General features: G+C 41.5%; 3 protein-coding genes across 6 annotated transcripts in view; 2 read left to right on the top strand and 1 right to left on the bottom strand.

Moving 5' to 3' along the window:
* The first annotated feature begins 30 nt into the window (after positions 1-30).
* On the top strand, positions 31-10,734 carry mgrn1b (mahogunin, ring finger 1b). 3 transcript variants are annotated; one of them, XM_061027418.1, is made up of 17 exons: positions 31-384; positions 1,771-1,889; positions 2,661-2,749; positions 2,841-2,987; positions 3,460-3,577; positions 4,874-4,940; positions 5,068-5,111; positions 5,198-5,245; positions 5,692-5,760; positions 5,870-6,029; positions 6,158-6,267; positions 6,730-6,944; positions 7,270-7,381; positions 8,151-8,196; positions 8,275-8,379; positions 8,650-8,695; positions 8,914-10,734. In XM_061027418.1, exons 1-16 carry the CDS (start codon positions 297-299, stop codon positions 8,688-8,690), a joined length of 1,578 nt encoding a protein of 525 aa, XP_060883401.1. In that variant the 5' UTR covers positions 31-296; the 3' UTR covers positions 8,691-8,695; positions 8,914-10,734. The 3 variants fall into 3 exon arrangements, with proteins under 3 accessions (XP_060883401.1, XP_060883399.1, XP_060883398.1); XM_061027416.1 differs by lacking the exon at positions 8,650-8,695 and having other exon boundaries at positions 4,874-4,934; XM_061027415.1 differs by lacking the exon at positions 8,650-8,695.
* A 3,850-nt stretch (positions 10,735-14,584) lies between these two features.
* aanat2 (arylalkylamine N-acetyltransferase 2) lies at positions 14,585-16,453 on the top strand. Its single transcript, XM_061026463.1, has 3 exons — positions 14,585-15,077; positions 15,322-15,476; positions 15,608-16,453. The coding sequence occupies exons 1-3, from the start codon at positions 14,915-14,917 to the stop codon at positions 15,911-15,913; spliced, it is 624 nt and encodes a 207-aa protein (XP_060882446.1). The 5' UTR covers positions 14,585-14,914; the 3' UTR covers positions 15,914-16,453.
* A 319-nt stretch (positions 16,454-16,772) lies between these two features.
* rhbdf1a (rhomboid 5 homolog 1a (Drosophila)) overlaps positions 16,773-20,863 on the bottom strand; it is a 30,098-nt gene continuing 26,007 nt past the window's right edge. For both annotated transcript variants that reach the window (XM_061065322.1, XM_061065323.1), the window contains 6 exons: positions 20,757-20,820; positions 20,042-20,136; positions 19,849-19,924; positions 19,609-19,709; positions 18,060-18,213; positions 16,773-17,856 (listed from right to left, as the gene is read on the bottom strand). In XM_061065322.1, the coding sequence (XP_060921305.1) occupies positions 17,437-17,856; positions 18,060-18,213; positions 19,609-19,709; positions 19,849-19,924; positions 20,042-20,136; positions 20,757-20,820 (910 nt within the window). In that variant the 3' untranslated portion in view covers positions 16,773-17,436. The remainder of the gene's footprint in view (positions 17,857-18,059; positions 18,214-19,608; positions 19,710-19,848; positions 19,925-20,041; positions 20,137-20,756; positions 20,821-20,863) is intronic.

Below are 20,863 nucleotides of genomic sequence, written 5' to 3'. Positions count from 1 at the left end.
CTGACTTCTGGAGGCAGCCAATCAGGTTGTCTCCTTGCTACGTCACCACAGCTCTGACACAACAACAGCTCGTATTGATTTGTTTCCTCTTTAGCATTAGCATCCGCGACGTAGCCACTGATAAACTGAACGTTTAGAAAACTTAATCGGAGGTCCAATGTTAATCTGTGGTCTATGTTATCTGTGTTTTGGCGTTACTGTCCGCTAAAGGCAGCAATAACAGAACTGCCGACGCGCTGTTAGCTGCCAGGCTGCTAGCTAGCTAATAGCTAACATCGGTGATCCAGCAGAGAAAGATGGGGTCCATCCTGAGCCGCAGAATCGCTGGTGTGGAGGATATCGATATCCAGGCTAACTCGGCCTACCGTTTTCCACCAAAATCTGGTAAAAGATCGACAGTGTTTCCTGGTTTAGTTCAGATTAGACACACGCATTCATCATGTGAATGAGAGGAAAACATCACGAACGATAGCTTCATGTTATTTCTCTTCTGTTGAGTCGCACCAACTAACTGTACACAATATTGCATTTGTGATTGTAAAGATGTGACGTAATGAGCCTGACTGTCGCTTAAATGTCATGCTTTATGCTGGAAGTAAGATATTTACAGTATACAGACACAATGCTTCTGATGGCGACGTTCAGGTGATCTCCGTAATCACAAGGCATGACACATTGTATGAACAGCACTGTTGCAGAATATACAGACATGTACCAAGTTTCTTTTATTATTTTAATTTTTAGTTTAGATGTTTATTGCCATTTGCACAGGTACAGGACAGTACAGGTACATTGGAATTCTTGTGCGTTTCTCCCTGAGTCAGCTTCTACAAAAAAAGTTAAAATTATATATAAAATAGACTAGCATTGTAAGAAAAAAAGAAAGAGTGCAAAAAAGTAATAATAAATAAGTTGTATTAACAGCTAAGCAAAGATATAATACAAAAAAAATAACAAGGGGAACACTGTACAATGAAATGAAAATATAAATAGGTTTTCTTATTGCACCTGAGGTTATTGCACACATATATTTTCACATTATATAATTGCACTGTTTTTTGTTTTTAAGGTTAATATTGCACACTTGTATTGCACTGTGAGGTGGTCAACTGTCCATTTAGTCTGTGAGGTGTGGGGTGATGTACTTCCTTCCCATCTTAATGTCCTGTGCTTACAAGTCTCACGGCAGCAGGGGGGAAAAAAATGAGTTATAGAATTGCGTATATCCATAAACATGCCTCTCATTTCTCTAAATTATTTCAGCGTCCTAAGAGGCACGTTTTTCTCATGTCAAATCTGTGCAAAAGAAATGCCTTTTGGTCTTTTGTTTGAACTATTTCACCTTGCAGAAATGATTCCTTCAGGTGGTTTAAGCCTAGTAGATGGAGATGGGTGTGTCACTGTGAAATGAGGAAATGTGACTCAGCTTAAACAAAGTTTAACACCATAAAAGACCAGGAGACATTTTATTGTCACCTGGCATTTCAGGTGATCATATAATCTCTGTAGCCTCTGCATACAAACACGAACCAATGTGCTGATAATGGACTTCCTGGAAAGAATAAATTGTGTTTTTAAGGGTGGTTTAAAAACTACATTTGAACAATAAAACATTTTGAGTAATTCATTTGATAATTAGATTCAAGCTACGACCCATGTTGACCCAGTTTAGTTATTATTTTTCAGGTACATTTTAATTGTCTTGAACTGTATCTTGTCACTAAACTGATTGTAGCACATTTATAACACTGTCCCTCCTGTTATCCTCAGGGAATTATTTTGCAAGCCACTTCTTCATGGGAGGAGAGAAGTTTGACACGCCACATCCAGAGGGATACCTCTTTGGAGAAAACATGGACCTGAATTTTCTTGGAAATAGGCCGGTACAGGTGAGAATGGATGATACATTTTATTCATCCCAGAAGAGCAGTTCATCTTTTTTACACTCTGTTGTTCAGACATGCTACGCACACAAAGGCTGAAATACACACACACACACACACACACACACACACACACACACACACACACACACACACACACACACATGCACAAACAGGTAGCCTATAGAGATGTATCAATGGAGAGATGTAAAAGTGAGAGGGCTGACATGGACGAGTGTCTCGGCCTGGACAGTGCCCAGGAAGTGAACTTGCACCTGGCTGCCCAGTTTCAAGTTATTGAAGAGGTCTGAGGCACTCAGAGGGGGAGTAGACAAAAAGGTTTTATTTCATCAGCACTAAAGACTAAAAAGAAAATGCCAACATGTTTCAGGCATACAGGCTGTACTTTGCCCTGGAGAAGGCAGGTATGGCTGTGACTACCCCTCTGTGGCTCAGACCTAATCAATACTAAGTTGGATCCTCACACTGAAGACCACCAGGGGTTTTATCGTTTTCCACACCCATGCTTTTTTTTGCCAAATTTCAAGACTTAGACTGTGCAGAGACTTGAACTGATGACCCTCTGGTTTCCAAGCAGAGTCCCTACAGACTGAGCTACTGAGTCCTTGTTTCCTACAAGATCTTCTGAGATTTAAGAACTGTATTATCGCCACAGCTTTAAAGCCCTTTTTTTTTTATAAAGGGCTTGTTTTTGCTCATAGAATGAGTCATGATTTCTAATCATGATCCTTTACATTACTCTCATTATTTCACCAGTTTCCATATGTGACACCTGCACCCCACGAGCCAGTGAAAACTCTGAGGAGTCTTGTCAACATCAGAAAGGACTCTCTGCGTTTGGTCAGGTAACGACAACAGAGCAATACAACATTATGAATCACCGAAAAAGTCGAGTCAACACTAAAGTTTTGACCAACCTTTTGATCTTGATTCTAGATACAAAGACGACTCTGACCCAGTGGCTGAAGACGGGGGAAAACCAAAGGTTCAGTACGGCGTGGAGTTCACCTTCGATGCTGATGCCCGGGTGGCCATCACGCTCTACTGCCAGGCGTTTGAAGAGTTCTCCAATGGGATGGCAGTGTAAGGACTAAAGCGCTTTCATTTTAGACAGGAGTCGCAGAAAGTGTTTTCTTTTCTCTCTCTCTCTCTCTCTCGCTCTCGCTCTCTTTCTCTATGAGAAGACTGTTACCATATAAATCATTAACCCATTTTTAAAATTATCTGACACAGCAGGATTTGAGTGTTAAAAACCAGAGACATCTTAACTCTGTTTCTTAGAGCACAGCGACCAGAATAGATACGCTGGGTCCTTAGCAACCACCGGTAACCATGGATACTGCAGATATGATTTAGGAAAAGATGAAAGCAATATTTGAAACTGAAGTTCTTTTTTTCATAATGAGAGTGAAAGATGAGATATTCCTTCAGGATCATAGAGAACAGATCCTGCTCCTCTTGTGCTCTGCTCTTGAGTTGTTGTTGTTTTTTTTCTTTCTTCCTGTCAGTCAAACTCTTGTTGTCTTTAACGCTCTGTGTAACATGCTGTCTGCAGGTACAGCCCGAAGAATCCATCACTGGTGTCTGAAACTGTGCATTACAAGCGAGGGGTGAGCCAGCAGTTCTCCATGCCGTCTTTCAAAATCGATTTCAGCGAGTGGAAGGAGGAAGATGTAAGTATCTGCTAGGGATGCAACAATACAGTCGGTTCAATACGTACCTCGGTTTTTTGGTCACGGTTCGGTTCTGACGGGCCCCCTATTTATTTTACTTTGAAGCAAAACAAATTCAGGTGCTCTCCTTTCAGCCTATTGCAAAGGTCAGATTAGATTTGAACATGAAGTAAACTACAATTAGCTCAATGAATGTCAACAAAAATTGGTGGCATACTGTCATATTTCTCTTTTAGTTACGATTATCACGCCTCTCTTATTCTTGTAATGTTCAGTATTGTAAATATTTTGAGTATTAACAGCAGCTCAAACGATTTAAGAACATTTCAAAAGACATCAAACCCCAGTTCAGACGTGGTTTATGACCAGTTTAGAGTTTGTAATAAGAGCAGTGAGGGTGATGCGCAGACTCACAGACAGAGGAGCACTCAGTTGATGTTGAAAGACATCAGTTAGTGAACAGACAGCAGCCTGCCATGTAGTTCACATACTTCACTGTTTAACATGTAAACTGTAGAGCAGATGATCAATTTCACTTTTTGTTTCTTGTCTGTCCACTTATATGCGTAATGGCACGTTCCCCGACTCTCGCTCACCCGTATAGCTCTCTCTCCCTCTCACGTTCTCGGACCCGCAGTTATCTTTTAATGCATGTTTTTGACATAATGAGGGAGAGAGGCTTTCGGAAAAAAGGGTGTTTGTGGTCATTAATATACCTGGACGAGTGGGAAACACTGCGCAGTACATCTTTTCCAGGCGCACACGCTCGCTCCACACTATCAGATACTGGTCTGTAGTGTAACGCTACTTGAGCAATGACTGCAGCCTGTATGATCTACAGACTGTCACTGTACCGGCCCTTCAGGCAGCCCGGCCCACCGGGAATTGTCCCGGTTCTCCCAATTAGCCACTCCGGGCCTGTCTGCTCCTCACTGCTCGCCACGCTAAAAGTAATGTTGTCAGCGTCACCAAACTTTAGCGCGTGGTGATTGGCTATTAACTCACTTGGTGGGCAGGGTTTCGTCATCCCTGCGCGCTGACTCACAGGCACACACAGACAGAGCCAATTTAGAGAGAAATACAATGCGCGGAAACTAGTTAAACGCCAAACTGTTAAAACCGCAATTCACAAGTCAGCATTGAACCGTGGATGCCGTACCGAACGGTTCAATATTTTATTGAGAATTGTTGCATGCCTAGTATCTGCAGCAGTAAGTTTATCGCCAGTGTTGTTGGCTTGTTTCTGCTGATACTGAGGAAGCACATAATATGATATACAATATTTTTCCCTTGAAGCTGAACTATGACCTGGACCGAGGAGTGTTTCCCATGGTGATCCAGGCCGTGGTTGATGAAGGCGACGGTGGGTTACTATGGCTACATAACATTCAGATAGTTTCTATTCTTTATTGATACTGGCTTGCAAAAAGTTTAAAGACTCAAACAGCTCAATATTTGTATCAAACATTATTCTGTCTTTTCTTTTTAAGATTGCCTCGGACATGCACACGTGCTATTGGCAGCCTTTGAAAGAGTAAGTATGCATCATGTGAAATTAAGATACTTTCAGTCATACTGAAACAAGATCTAATCCATGCTTGTTTGTTTTCTCACCCTCAGCATGTTGATGGCAGTTTCTCAGTCAAGCCTCTGAAGCAGAAACAAATCGTACGTTTATGAGTGCCATTCTTAATCGATTTATTAAGATGTATTGTGAATTTACTGATATTTCACTGATTTTTTTTCAGCCGTAATCCTTGTCTGTAAATTAAGAAGCACATTCTGAATGTGCTCCAGAATGTGGTTAATTCAGTGCTTGAAGTTTTTTTAACACAGAGCATCAGAGGCCCTCGTTCTCATCTGCAGCGTTAGAAAAATCTGTGCCGAGCCTCGTGGGAGTCGCAGTAAAGCAGATCTTCACAGACCATGTTGAATGTAAACTTAGATTGCAAAGAGCTCAAAGATTTTTTTTTTTAAATTTAGACTCTCTGGTTCATTTGGAAAATGGACCATCTCAGCGATTTTATCACGGCTCACAACATTCAGAAGTGAAATATGTGAGCTTTGGGAAACATGAAACGTAAAATACTTAAGTTTGCGTCCCTTTTTTCCAGGTGGACCGTGTGAGCTACCTTTTACAGGAGATCTATGGCATCGAGAACAAGAACAACCAAGAAACAAAGGTCTCGATTAAAATGCTTCCTCGTGCTCAAATCACTTTGCTGAAGGAGTCAAATCAAAGTTGAATCTCATTCGAGTGACTCTGGTTTGATTTTTCTTTTCTGTCTCCAGCCGTCAGATGATGAGAACAGCGACAACAGCAACGAGTGTGTCGTGTGTCTGTCCGACCTGCGAGACACACTCATCCTGCCCTGCAGACATCTGTGTCTGTGCAACTCCTGCGCAGACACTCTGCGTTACCAGGCCAACAACTGTCCCATCTGCAGGCTGCGTAAGACCTCTCACTTTGTTTTAATAAATCTTTCTTGTAAAGCTTTATTTGTTGAATAGCTAATGGTTCATATATATATTATTTACAATGTTGTGGTGTTCATTTTAAGCTTGTGTTTCTCTCCTCAGCTTTCAGAGCCCTGCTGCAGATCAGAGCGGTGAGGAAAAAGCCCGGCGCTCTCTCCCCCGTGTCTTTCAGCCCCGTTCTGGCTCAGACCATGGACCACGACGAACACTCGGTGAGTCTCATGCACACCTGAGTATAATCAGTTAAAAATCTGCGTGAAATTTGCTCGGATGTGCAGCGACATCAAAGGGAATCTGGAGATGATTTAAAGCGCATACCGTATTTTAAAGGTTTGTTGTGATATGATGTCCTGCAGTAAAAACGATGAAAGGGACAGCGTCCATAGAACAGCTGGAAAGCCTAACTTAAATGATGCCAACACTTCCAAGTAATAATATACAGCATGCAGCTGCTTCATAGCAAAGTCCTGAAGCTGCCAAACTCCTGATTACACTTTGTTGTACATTGGCAGAAAACACATGCACATGAAATGCAGCAGAATGTTTCACACTCATACTGCAAATTTTGAGCCCTGTGAAGCACGTAGCGTTAGCAGTGAAATGGCTATCATCATTCATTTTGCTGATTGATTTTTTTAATCACCACTCCTCCTCGACTATGTTCTTCTCTGCAGGGCACAGACTCGGTCCCTCCCGGCTTTGAGCCCATCTCACTGTTGGAAGCTCTGAACGGTCTGCGGTCAGTGTCTCCTGCCATTCCATCCGCCCCCCTCTATGATGACATCAACTTCTCGGGGGGTGTGGGAGGTGACGGCCGGCAGCTGAGCTCCCCCGAGCATTTAAGTGACGGCAGTCTGCAGAAAGGCAAAGTCAGCAAGTCGCCTGACAGGTAAGCATCTCAGATTGAATGTGAAAAATGATCAGGATAGGACGGGAAATAAAGAGATATCCTTGCATGTGTAGTCTTAGTGACACCTCACATTACATCAGACTCTGTGAGTTCAGTTAGTTCTGAGGACAGTTTACTCATGATGTATATTTTTCTTATGATTTTCTTTTAAATATTGATTCTAAAAGCTACACTTTCTGGAGGCCATTGTCATTTTTTTTTCAACGGTACAACATCTGTCCATGAAGGAAGCTGAGATTTATCCTAAATCTTTGTTATGAATTTTCTGTTTTCTTTAACCTTTCTGCTTTCTTCTCGACTGCAGCACCCTTAGGTCTCCATCCTCTCCCATCCAGGAGGAAGATGAGGAGAAGTTGTCCGAGATGTCCGACGCTCAGCCACACACGCTGCTGTCCAGCAGCCCCGCCCCCACAGACGTAAGCTGCCACTTCCCTTACCACTTACCACTTACCTGGCATTTAAAGAGGTCATATTATGCCCTTTTTGGGGTTTGTATATTTAATCTATGTACCTACTAAAGTATATTCACAAAAGCTAAAGTTAAAAAAAAGTGTCTGTTTTCATGTACTGCCGCTCCATGCACCGGCTCGCTTCTGACTCTCTCTCTAAGGCTCTGAAGTGCCCACGTTCAGAATCCCCACGTGTGCCAAGTCTGATCTGATTGGTCGGCTCTGCCGTAATTGGTCAGTCGCTCAGCACGGTTCTCGGAAATGTCACGCCCCTTTTACCACATTGGGAATGAAGCCACTTTGGCTCCGAGGAGAGCAAAAACATTAGCACCTTAGCACTACTGTGCTACCGCAGGCTACGGCATATCGTGGGCGTGCTACAGAAGTTAACGGGCGTGCAACATGAGCTGCAGGGCTTGCCACAACGAGCCAATGGGCTTAGATCAGTGATCTCACACTGACAAGACATCACACTGGCAAATGTTTTTCGAGGGGGGCTAGAACCGAGCGTTACATGCGGCTAATGCTGCAGCTAACAGGAGGACGTAGGAGAAGCTGCGTTTCCACAGACTTTGAATTTTTGCACATAGATGTGCCTAAACATGCACAGGACACTTGGAAAACACACTAAAGGGCATATAAAACCAGAAAAAGCATAATATGACCCCTTTAAACTCACACCCTGCTGCTAACAAAAAAAACTTCAAAAGGATTTGTCTCATTCTCCTCCTCTCAGGCCACAGCGACCGAGGACGCTGCAGAATCCCTATCTCCAGATGATGGTGAGTACGCTCAACCAAACAGTGACAGTTTCTCAGGGATTTTATCTGTATTTACATTTTCTCTCATGTGTGCTTCAGAGGACAGGCCCCCTTCTGGAGAAGACATCCTTCAGGACTGCAGCAGTGAGCACAGCAGCTTGACCAAAACAGAGAGCGACCCAGCGGGTGACTTGTCTCTGCCAGGTGAGAAAAACTAAGAGGAAGAGTCAAGGACAATCTTCTTTCACATCAGCTTCGCAATTGATAGCAATCAAAACTCAGACTGCCTGTTTCTTGCTAATTTTTAACTTCTTTAAATGTGATTAATCTTTGAATGTCTCTGATGTCTCTACTCTTAAATTCTTCTGTGATTGCCTCTGCTTTGTATTTAACCCTGAGCTCTTGTGCTCCTGTTTCCTAACCCTCTTCTGTTTCCTGCCATTCTGTGCCTTCTTACTGCCTCCCTTTGGGCAGCTCTAGGTCCTGATTCCTGCTCTATTGGTATGGAGGAATAACTGTGGTATGTAGGCTTTCCTATCCGCTCTGCTTCTCTTGTGTATGAGCTCAACCCTGTTCTCTCAGTGAAGGAAATGATGGGTTATTTATTTCCAATGACAATCCAGTTTTTCAACCTAGACTTCTATCTAATCAAACAATGTTTCTCCATTCATGTGAAGTCTGATCGGATAGCTTCCTCGCAGCCAATCAAAGTTGAATCTGTTGCATCTTTGTCTCCAGGCTCATCCGAGTCAACAGAAAGCCTGAAGAGTCAGAGCACAAACTGCTCCAGCCAGCCTCTCCTGTGTCCCGCGAGCAGCCTTCATCTGGAGGACGAGCACCTCGACCCCTGACTCTAATGCAACATTTACACCCCCCCCCCCCCCCCCCCCCCCCCCCCCTCGTCCTTCAGAACTGATTTCCTCTCTACAAAAAAGATCATTCAGTCCCTCTATTCCTTTCCCTCTCGCAATCCTCCCGTGTGGTCAGAGCTGACGTCGGGCCCCTGAAAGGAAACCCCTCAGGACATGGGAGGACTCTTGTTCATTCCTTCAATGTCTTTGACTTTAGAAAAGAAATTTGACACCACACAAAGATGTTCCCTGTGTCCCAAAACATTTCAGCTCCTGTCAGGTGGTGGTGAGTTGTGTGTGTGTGTAAGTCGGAGTAGCCGTGTAGTAATAACGTGGATTCCAATGAAATTTCACTACCGGTTATGGTGGTGCTTTTTAAGCACACTTAAGAGAAATGAACTCTGTATCAGCTGTTTGACACCAAGTTCAGAAGAGTTTGTAAACTAAGTTTAGATATTGTATCCATCAGTGACATACATGAATAACTTTAACTTGTTTTTTCCAGCAATTTGCTTTGAGTTATGAGCAGAAATCTAAAAAAAAACTAAAAAAAACATGAATTATATGTCTGTGTGTCTATTTGAAGTGATTTTGCACTCCACAACAAAATCGTTTATAATCCATTCCTTATAACAAAGAGTTTATAATGAGACTAGTTGAAGTCGTATGCAGTCTCAAACATCTTCATGTCTGTTTTTTTTTATTCTATCTATGTGATATCTATGTATCCTAACTACTAGAATCATGTATAGTAACTTCCAAATGGTATACTATATTGCTTATTCAAAGAGATAATGAAGAAATAGAGCTACGTTCAAGGACGATGCACATTATTTAAGCGTCAACATGCTATAGAGTTACATCCTAACAGCTGAGCACAAAGAGAGCTAACAAACTGCAACAAGCGTAGATACTCCAGCTACATACATGCTGACACATTATGACACATTGTGCTTGTCGTAGATGTGGCAGATGTCTGTACAGTCTTTTTGTGGCAATGCCGGTGTCTGCTTATGTGGTATAGCTTAAAAAAAAAAAAGGGGGGTCAGGTGCTTAAATTTCTTACCTTGGTCCTGTATGTGTAGCGCCATGCATATAGATCTTTGTGCCTTGACTTGATTATGGCTGCCTGCTTGTTGCATTGGACATTAGTGTTCTTATTAATGCCACAAACAATACATAGCTGTTTCCAGCCCATAGACAGGATTTTTGATGCTGATGTACAGAGCCCTTTTTTTTTTTTTTCTATCGCAAACCTCATGCTACTGGAAAAAAAAAAGTATCGTCTTATTGTTTTTTTTGCAATATTAATTTGAAGTGTTCGTTGACTTTTGTTATGACTGTGTATCAAATATGCATTAAAGGTTTGTATTAAGGTTGTTTGATCGGAAAGGAACACACCCAATGCACTAAATGCAAAACGTTGCATTTCAACAATTTGGGCTAGCATTTGCATGTGAATTTGTAAAGGTCTGAAACATTTCATTGCTTTTTTATTGAGATGGTTATTTTGTCTTTTTATCCCTCTTTTCTTCTGTGCCATTTCAACTTGACACCGTGCCTTCCTCTTCCTGTTCTGACCACGGTTGACCTGGTATCCAGGATCACTCCACAGTAGGTGGTCTGTGGCTCTCTGTTCAAATCAGTTCCTGTCTCTCCTCGTGTGTATAACAGCATGTGAATAACAATAAAGACCAATGATTCAGTACTTCAGCTCCCAGTTGTCTTCTGAACTCATACAATTTTGATGATTCAAATCTGTTGAAATATCCACAGATATCAAGACAGTGGCTGAATTACTTAATTTAAATTACATTTGACCTTGATGTCCTGGTCTGAGATTAACAGGATTTTTTTTTCTAATTCAGGTTATCTATGATTTATTGATTTATCACTAATTACACACTGGGATTACTTGTGGGAAGAGGTGGGTTAAAAGAAAGATTAATATGCCTCAAGTCAAAGGGCGCAATGCATAATAATGTAAAAAAAAAAAAAAAAAACGTTTCAAAAGTACTGCCAAGGTATGAATAAAATACTATTTATGATCAGTGACACTATTTTTTGTTTGTTTTTTCTTGATTGTGAGCTTCAACATGGAAATTTAGTCTCCTTCACACATATTACTACATTGATACGTCATGCTGTAGTTAGAACAAATCAAATATTAAATTGTTGAAGTCGGAGGAATTTGTTCTGAGCCTGCCTTACCAGCCGTGGTTGACGTAAGTCCTCTATAGACAAATCAGGCAAATCAGCGCCCTCTGCCTGCAAAGTAACAAACACAATTTGGACCATGAAGCCAGGCTTGTCAGTTAATTAACTGATGAATAAACAAAGTCTGCTGGCAGCAGGATGAAGGATAAAACACAACCTGCACTGCAACAAGTTCATTAGATGCAAACCCCAGTTAAGAGGATGAATAATACACACACACACACACACACACACACACACACACACACATACACACACAAGCCTCTCAACAAGTGTCTTTGAGCAGGTAAATAATAGCAATCAGACTTCCTGCTGACTCTGTAGGTCTATTATATAAAATGCGATACAAAGTGAGTAATCTGCCTGCAGCAGTTGTTTTCACATTAGTACAGTTGTTATCAGTCACAACCCCACCTACAAGAGCCACACTTACACTTAATTATAAACATGTAAATATTTGAACATGTTTTTTAGTCATCTATATCAACAACTTTTGTCACAGCTGCTTTGTGCTGATGTCATTTCGGATTGTCTATCATTTTATTTAACATTGGTAATGAATGTTTTCTTGTATGGCTAATCATTGTTGTTGACTTGTTTCTTGAGGTAATAAAAAGCTAACTTCATAGCTAAGTATTTCAAATACAGTTTTTTCAAACAAAGGCCACAATGTAATCCCCCTAGTACTGTATCATTTTAAGACATTAGTCAATAAATAACTTTAATGTAGGTTTATAGGCTTTGAAATTGATATGCTTAAAAGTATGTTTGTATCAGGACTGAAGAGGCTTAGGGCAACTGAAATGTTTTGGGGAGGGTTCTGACTTTAAAAAATAAAAAAAATTTAACTTTTAAAAAACTCAGACTTTTACCTGAGGGTAAAAGTTAAAATGGAGTGTCAGAATTCTGACTTTAATCGCAGAGTCAGAATTCTGAAAATCAGTGGCCCTAATCCTTTCAAGTACTTTCTAATAGAAGCATTTAATGCTCAGAACATGATGGATTGGTCTTTTACATTTGTGACAATATTCCAACTAGTTTTGTTTTTCACTTTACGTATAGATATTTATAGAGAGGTTTTAACTATAAGTATTTGTTATAACCAGCTCGTGTCGGCCCTAACATTCAATGGAGGTCCACACAGTCAACTTGCTTCTTAAGTTTTAGTTTATTTCAGAACAACACGAAAATACAAGGGCAGAGGGAAATACGTCCATTCTGTCCGGAGGAAGAGAGACAGAAAGTTATGGCAACCTGGCTTATATGCCCTTCCACTCAGGTGAAGCCCATCTGCAATCAGCAGGTAGGTGGGCGGGTCTCCCAACGACCAGCAGGCATGCCACCACCAACCGCCAGATGACGCCAAACCCTGAAACACAAAACAACAGCAGTACCAGGCCAAACACCATGGCCAGGGCCGTCACAGTATTAAAACATGAAATATGCTAAAAACGTGCTTTACTTAGATCAGCCGTCTGTGTGTGACAGTTCATCACAGTTTGATACAGTATCTACTGTGCGCTCTGAAAGTTTCCTACGGTGTTTCACGTTACAAACAAAATGCCATTCTTCAGCAGTATTGGTTGACTGCAGCTCAGCTAGAATGACAGGTGTACATTAGTGTACAGTTTAATAAGTATTCTGGTTTCAGTGTTGCCTCAAGCTTGCCTGTAAAAACATAATACACTGAGAAAATGTGTATGCAAGTTTATTTGCATACACACATGCTGTTAATGTGAAAACATGATCCGTATCAGTTTAATGTCAAATGTTACTTATCACAGTCTCAATTTCAAAATTCCTGTCTCCATTTGAATTCTTTAAAAAATATTTTTGGCCTGTCTGAAAATCTGAAACATGTTTGGCATTACAAAAAGAACAGTTTGTCAGTTGGTTGGGTAAAACGGGCTGTTTTAAAAGGCCATGAGGTCCACCACTTTTTACAAGCTGCACAGACTGACAAAGCTACAGGTCAGAGAAGGTCACTTCATCCCTGGACAAGCTATGTTTTTGCTTCTGACCTCTGATTATCACACGAGGAAAGAGGATCTCATTTTCGATTGGCCAGCTGTGCAGATGATGTGGCAGATTTCCCGTTCATCACCGTAGTGAAATCCAAAAAGATTACACTGATACAAAACAATTCTAAGTATTCCTCTTGAAGCTCTCAGGGCTACATTCAACAATATGAGAGCTGAGCCTGTGGTGTGAACTCAGTTTTTCAGCAGAAAACTTCCAAAAACAGCTAACAATACACTTACTAAATATTACTAAACAGTGTTTGCGCAACCATAATAAACTACAAATATATGACAGGACTATATTATGTATTAAATGAGAAATGATTGAACAGGGCTTTAGGATTATCAAAAAATATATTGTGAACTTTCCAAACTTGTTTGTGTGTTGACAGCCAAACAAAAGTCTGTGTGAACAGGTGCACCTCAAGGCAGTCAGAGCAAGTGCTCTCTCATTTAATTAGTCCGTGCTAAACCTCTCTGAGGCATGAAATCATCCCTACAGCGATCCAGACAAATCTCTCTCTCCCCCCCCACTCCCCCTCACTCCCTTAGCCCACACGCCCTTGATCTCTGAAAACGTGTATCGCTGCATCCCATCACACCCAGGTCTCTCTAATCCTGACCCTGAATAACACACACCTGTATTTATAGTTAGTGCACGTGACAGTGTATACTGCTAGGTATGATGTATTCATGATGATACAGAAACTGTTGAACATTATGGACAATAACATGCATCCAAAATAATGTTTTTAGTGGGAGGCTACGGCAGCTAAGATGCAAAAAGGACAGATTTAAAAATACATTTTTACCCACTGCAATTGCACTTTATAACGACTCCCCTTTAAGTAAGGACAGAAGACATTTAAACTTTTAAACTTTAGCCCGAGTTGCATATATCATATATCAAACTGTATTGTGGGCTCATGTTTTTTTGGAAGGGTGGGATATGTATGTATATATGTGTTGTGTTGTGTGTTTGTATGCTGGCTGCTGGAACACCTAAATTTCCCTGCTGGGATGAATAAAGTATATCTTATCTTTTATCTTATCTTAAACACTAGTTCAACAACAGCTTTTCCTTTTGAGGAGCGGCCGCATAATTCTTATCCATAAAATGGCATCATCACAAAGTAACACAATTTACATAAAGTCTAAAAATATCCAACACTTTCTTAAACAAGGTACAAGATTTCGGTTGAAAACCGTAGCAAAAGTGGGTCAAACTTGAGAAAATTATTTTAAAAAAGAATAATGAGAAGCTTAATTCACAGAGCTGTCTGTCAAAATAGAACACTCATTGTCATTCGAAAGCAGGGGGATTTAGAGACTTTGGAGACACGTGCAGCTTTCCTGCTTTGAGACACCTACTTTACAGCACGAGATCTGAGACAAAGAAAAGGAGGTGGAGGAGAACGCAGGAGAGACAGGAGGCTCAGCATCTTGACTGAGTGAGTGAGTTAACTTGTAGTCAGAGCTGTTGGACAAACAGAGAACAGAGAGGGTTTTTTTGTTTGTTTTGGCAGGGCATGACTTTCTTTTGGAGCATTGTTCACTGCATCAGTATTCGGCTGGAGTTAAAGCAAACAAATTGAGAAAGTATTCCTGACAAACAACCAGAAGAGCATTTTCTTGTGTTATTGAAACATCATGGCACAGGTCTGCGGCTCACCGTTCCTCAAGCCTTTTTTCCTGAAGACGCCCAAAAGAGTGGTGAACCCACTGCGACAGAGAAGACACACACTCCCTGCAAGTGAGTTCAGGAACCTCACACCACAGGACGCCATCAGTGTGTTTGAGATTGAGAGAGAAGGTACGTCAAGCTTAAACAATAAAAACATCATACTCCGTCAAACTGTATTTGGCAAATTAATCACATAGTAGGCTATTTTCAGTGTCTCAATGAGGAATTTCTAGCATATCTTCAATACTGCTTTTGGATTTTCAATAACCTTTTTGAGAAGACTCATTAATTTAATCCTCTCTGTTCTTGTTCTTTGTCCTAATTACTCACAGAGCTTAACCCACAGTCTCAACTGGTTCTTTTCTCTCCGCAGCATTCGTCTCTGTGTCTGGAGAGTGTCCTCTTACCCTTGATGAAGTGCTTAACTTCCTTGGTCAGTGCCCTGAGCTGTCGCTGGGCTGGTTTGAAGAGGGCCGGCTGGTGGCTTTCATCATCGGCTCTGGCTGGGACAAGGAGAGACTATCACAGGTAGGACTGAACATGGACTATATCAAAAATATCAGACAAATCTGGTTTCACCCTTAAAGAGTGATAGATCTCTGGTAGCATTTTGGCTCATGGGTGCTTTAAAATCATTATTGTAATCCCCTCCCTTACAGGAAGCGATGACTCAGCATGTCCCAGACACCCCCACTGTGCACATCCATGTGCTGTCCGTGCACCGTCACTGTCGCCAGCAAGGCAAGGGCTCCATCCTCCTGTGGCGCTACCTGCAGTACCTGCGCTGTGTGCCGGGCCTCCGGAGAGCTCTGCTGATCTGCGAGGACTTCCTTGTGCCCTTCTACCAAAAGGCTGGTTTCAAGGAGAAAGGGCCATCGGCCATCTCCGTATCGAACATGCAATTCCAAGAGATGGAGTACATGGTCGGCGGGCAGGCGTACACAAGACGGAACAGCGGCTGCTAGTCTATCAGGTCCTATCCCCCCCCCCCACACACATTCTGTCCACTTACCTCTAACCTGAATTCACGGCAGAAAAGATTAACAAAACAAAGCTGACAGATGGACAGATAGTGGCAAAGAGCCAGTGTGCAGCAATAGACCTCATCCAATATTTGTTACAATGTCTGTCTGTCTGATTGTGAACTCCTCACGTGACCTCACTGAACAAGGATGACTGTTGAAGGACTGAGGGAACCAGGAGGGGTTCCTGCACAGAAATATAAACAGTTGCTTTGCATTAGATGTGAAACAGACATCAAATAATGTCCCCTCTGTTATCAGTATTATATTGGCTTATTCAGTTTAATATTTTTTTATTGTAATTTGTCAAATAACTCACAATCCAGTGTTTGCAATGTGATTTTTTTCGCATACATTAGGTATTGTAAACCATAGAAAAGGACAGCTGTGATGAATCCTTCCTGTAACGACTGATACAGGAAGTAACCTAATGATGTACATATTGATCATGTGGCCATAATAAATATTGTGTTGTGAACTGTAAATATGTATGAGCCATTTGATGTTTAGATTTGAAATAAATCAGTGATGATCATGATGAATAAGCATTTTTCAGGGGACGACAGTAGCATCATGGTTAGTTCGCATGCCTCATGTAGGGAGGCTGTAGTCCTCCAAGCGGGCAGCCCAGGTTCGGCTCCGACCTGTGGCTTTGTTTCCGTGCATGTCATTCCCCTCTCTCTCTCTCTCTCTCTTTTCTCTCAATGATTTCTGACTCTATCCACTGTCCTACCTCTAAATAAAGGCATAAGAAGCCCCCCAAAAAACCACCTTTAAAAAAAATGAAATTTCAAGCCATAAATAGAAATCAAAGACCATTTTAATTTGTACATTTTCTTTTTTTCTGTTTCAGTTACATGTGAGTAGACAGGTAGCTAAAACACTACCATGTTCAGAACAATCATCACTTCTTGGGAAGCAATACACCAAATAAAGAAAACATTCGAGTGCTCAGCGTAACGTAACAAAAATATGGCAGTAGTTGGTACATTTTTCAACAAGGCACCAAAGGTATCAATGTAAGATGTTTGTCCCTGCTTTTGTATGAAGTTGCCTGAATAACAATACAACCTTTGTCTTGTTTTTTTTTTTTTTTGAGTGTGACTGTAAATTAAAAAAAAAAAAAAAGATATTCCTCGTCTCTGTACCAGCGGTGGCTTCTCTTATTCCTGCCTCACGTGTGTGTAGGGCAGCTGGGAGCTTTGATGAAGTTCGGAATTGTGGTACCTTTGTCCCACTAGACAGTGAAGGCAGGACAAAGACTGCACAGGAACAAGGAGGGGATTAAAGGGAGTCCTTAAGAGGAGTGGCATAGGTATTGATACTGACAGAGTAAAAAAAAAACACAATTATATTGTCACAGTCACAGAGAGTGGGGAACAGAGTAGAGATACACGGCTTTGAACATCTGTTAGTCCGCATCCTTTGACCTGATGCCTCCCTGTTGTGCTCACGCCGCCCACAGCTCAGTGGAGGTGAGCGTTGAGGTCGTACTTCTCGCAGAATTTGTCCGTGAAGGGGATGCAGGTGAGCAACTCGCACCAGTCGCACTTGATCGGGTAGACGTAGAAGAGCACCACGAGGCCTGAGAAGAGCCCGACAAACACCAGCAGGAAGACGATGATCTGACAGCGTTTGCGGTACAGGTCCATGCGGCCGAAACTGATGTAGGGTAAGAAGGCGAAGGACAGGAAGAAACCGGAGATGAAGCCACTGATGTGGGCAAAGTTGTCGATCCAGGGCAAGAGCCCAAAGGCAAAGAGGAAGAGCACCACACACAGCAGCTTGGTGAAGGCTCTCCAGGGCTGCGCCAGGATCTGCCAGCTCTGAAACAACTCGACAAACAGGCAGGCCAGGATCCCGAACTGAGAGCCGGCTGGCCCCACCTGAGACAAAGACAGCAGGGAGATGTTTGTTTGAATGTTATGTGCATTTTGAGATGTGCCAAGACAATTTGCAATACATTTAGAAAAGTCTAAGATAGTTAATAAATGTAAAGGTTATAAAAGGAAGCTGTCAATCAATAATAGTAAGTGTATACTTCTGGTGAAAAATTGGACACATCATTTGTGATATAGTTGCTGATCACCTCTGCTCTGTAGGGCAGGAAGATGGCAGAGGCTAAGTTGCCAGTGATGCCACTGATGATGTAAATGATTGAGATACGCAGCCAGCCAGCCAGCTTCTCCAGGTCCCTCAGGATGGTCATCTGGAAAGCCACCGACACCAGGCAGTGAAGGATCCTGGGGGAGAAATGGACACAGCGCTCACGTGTGTGCAATGTGACCTGCTGTATGTCTGCCTAAGTATGTTGAAAAGCCTTGACGTGTTGGGAGGATAATTCCCCTGTGTACAAGAGGGGGAAAAAAAAAAAAACCCTCAACAGCCCATCGACAAAATCGCTCTCCGTCTCTGTGAAGCTTAATGAGTTCGTGTAGTGAGGGCACTTTGTTTAATTACCCAGAGGACAGATAACAGACAAGCTCCAAGATGAAGCACTGCTCCTCTTCACAGCGAGGTCAGCTCCTTGTGCTGAGTGTCTGTCTTTATATATCACAGGAAAATACATTTCCAGACACCGCTGATAACCAGTTATGTAGATATAGCTAGTGATGGAAATTCTGTCTCTTTTTAGTAGAGGTGGGGGGAAAAAAATCGATTTAGGTAAAAAAAAATCTTATCTTCAGAGATTTTAAATAGATTCAAAACTTCAAAAAAAAAATCGAAAGAAGAAATTTCGTGTCAAGAAATTCAGCCAGTCTCACAGATGACTGGAGTTGATCCTGGAGTATGTCCTAATTCCAAAATAGACTTTAAATCCATGGATCCATGAATCCAGAGTCGTTTTGAATCAAAAACAGATTCTGAATTGAATCGTGACCCTAAGAATCTAAATTGAATCGAATCGTGAGACACCAAAAGATTCCCAGCCCTACTTTTTAGTGATCCGGATCATTCGGCTCAGCTAAGAGAAGAGCAGTTTGACTCAAAATTGGCGCTTCTCTTGGTCGCATTTTAGCTTAATCAGCCAAACATTTTACTGAGAGCATTCATTGTAATTACACTAAATGGTGTATTTTTCAGTGTCACACTATTTTACATGCTGTTTGGAATACACATTCGTGTGATACCACTGAGCAGTAGATGTGGAAATGAAAGATCATCCCTTCATTCTGTTGTGCTAAATAACAACAAACAGGAGCCGGTTGGTTCCCATTGTTTGCAGTGTTTTTCTGTCTTCTGTCTAATTTCTGTCTATGTCTTTATCTTTCAGTACATTCCTTTTGTTGTGACTATGAGTACAACAGGAGCTCCTGACAATTTCCTTGTTTGTGACAGACACGACTCTGATTTGGATCTTTTAATAATCCTGCTCCGTCACTGTTGTGTACAAGCACAATGATGCAGTACATCCGTATCAGACTGTCTGTCCTTTTCAAATTGTGCTTTCACCGATCCATAGCATGACCTTAAGAGATAAATGGTGCTTCAATAAGATCACTAAATAAAATCTCTCTAAATAACACTCAGTAGTTATAATATGAAAACCTTTCTCCTTTTTTTGCCCAACTGTTCTGCCAGGTACATATTTTAAAAAGTACATCTACTTTCAATGATCTGGACAGCTTCTGACTCACCCAGCATGAAGGAAAAGTGACAGCCAGAGTCTGTAAAACTGATCTGGGATCTCAGGGTTGAGGAATGGCAACAGTCCACAGACATCATCCATGCAGTGCACCTGGAGAAAGTTTCAAAGTTTCACCAAAAAAATCTTGTTTGGTGTTCAGTAAGTACACATATACACACTAGATTTCAAATAGCAGCACATGCAGCCAAAAAAAAGTTTGTCATTTTTGTGGAGAAGGTCAGCAGCTTACTTGAGAGCAGAGTGTTGCCTCCTCGTGAAAGTAGCCCTTCATGAAGTCGCAATACTCCCGAGATGTGATTTCACACCTTGAATAATAAAAAACAACAACAAAACACATTTACTAAATCAGTACATCCTGAGTCGTACTAGTCAAAAAAGAAAAGAAAAAGAATGCTTGTCAAAGGTCAACTCGCTCTCCTCACCTCCCTTTGGTTCCGATGCAGCAGGGTCGGCCTGTGATGGTACAGTCTATGTGAGGCAGGTTGGTGTGGTTTCCCGTGTTGTACCTGGTACAAATCTGAAAGTCAAAGCAGTTTTTTATGTTGTTTTTTTTGACGCAGGGATTTCAATTTGTATCGTTTCAAATTGTAAATCCATAAATAAAGAAGAAACATAATAGAGCATACATGTCGATTTGAAGTGATGTGAAACAGTCCTAACAAGCAGAGTGAGAGAGAAATAACTTGAATATGCCGCTAGTAACGTCAAAGGCAAATGTATCCATTGTTTGCATGGAATACATTTACAGACAGAACCTGAGAGCAGCGATTATTTTGAATGTTTTTTCAAATTTTTTACATTCTTCTGATGCAAATTAAGCTATTTTTAAAATACTGGAACAAGAACAATGAATTCCTTTCAAGCTTTTCCTCAAGGCCCAATCAAATTGCGGATCTTATTCTCTTTCTATTTCCGTGTATAACATTAACCCTTTTCACTGTATTATATGAAATTCCTGTTTTATTCTTTGCTCTTGTTATTGCACCCTAGACCTCTCTGATGATTTTATTTGTATCCGCCTCTTCTCTCTTCTCGAGGATTTAAAAATACAAAATGATAATGTTGATGAAGATGAGGATGAGATAGGAGTCGCTGCTTTACGTCTTTATACCAGACGGGGTTTTCTTTTTTACTCACTGGCCACTTGGTGATGTCGTCCGGCCATTCATGAGGTGATACTGAGGCAGGCTCTAAACATATCCTGTAGTGAAGATGGACATATCACATTTACCAAACCGCTATCA

This window comes from Labrus mixtus, chromosome 20, assembly GCF_963584025.1.
Source record: "Labrus mixtus chromosome 20, fLabMix1.1, whole genome shotgun sequence".
Classification (NCBI taxonomy): Eukaryota; Metazoa; Chordata; class Actinopteri; order Labriformes; family Labridae; genus Labrus; species Labrus mixtus.
The sequence above is the reverse complement of the archived record's forward strand: the minus strand, read 5'-3'. Positions and strand labels throughout refer to the sequence as shown.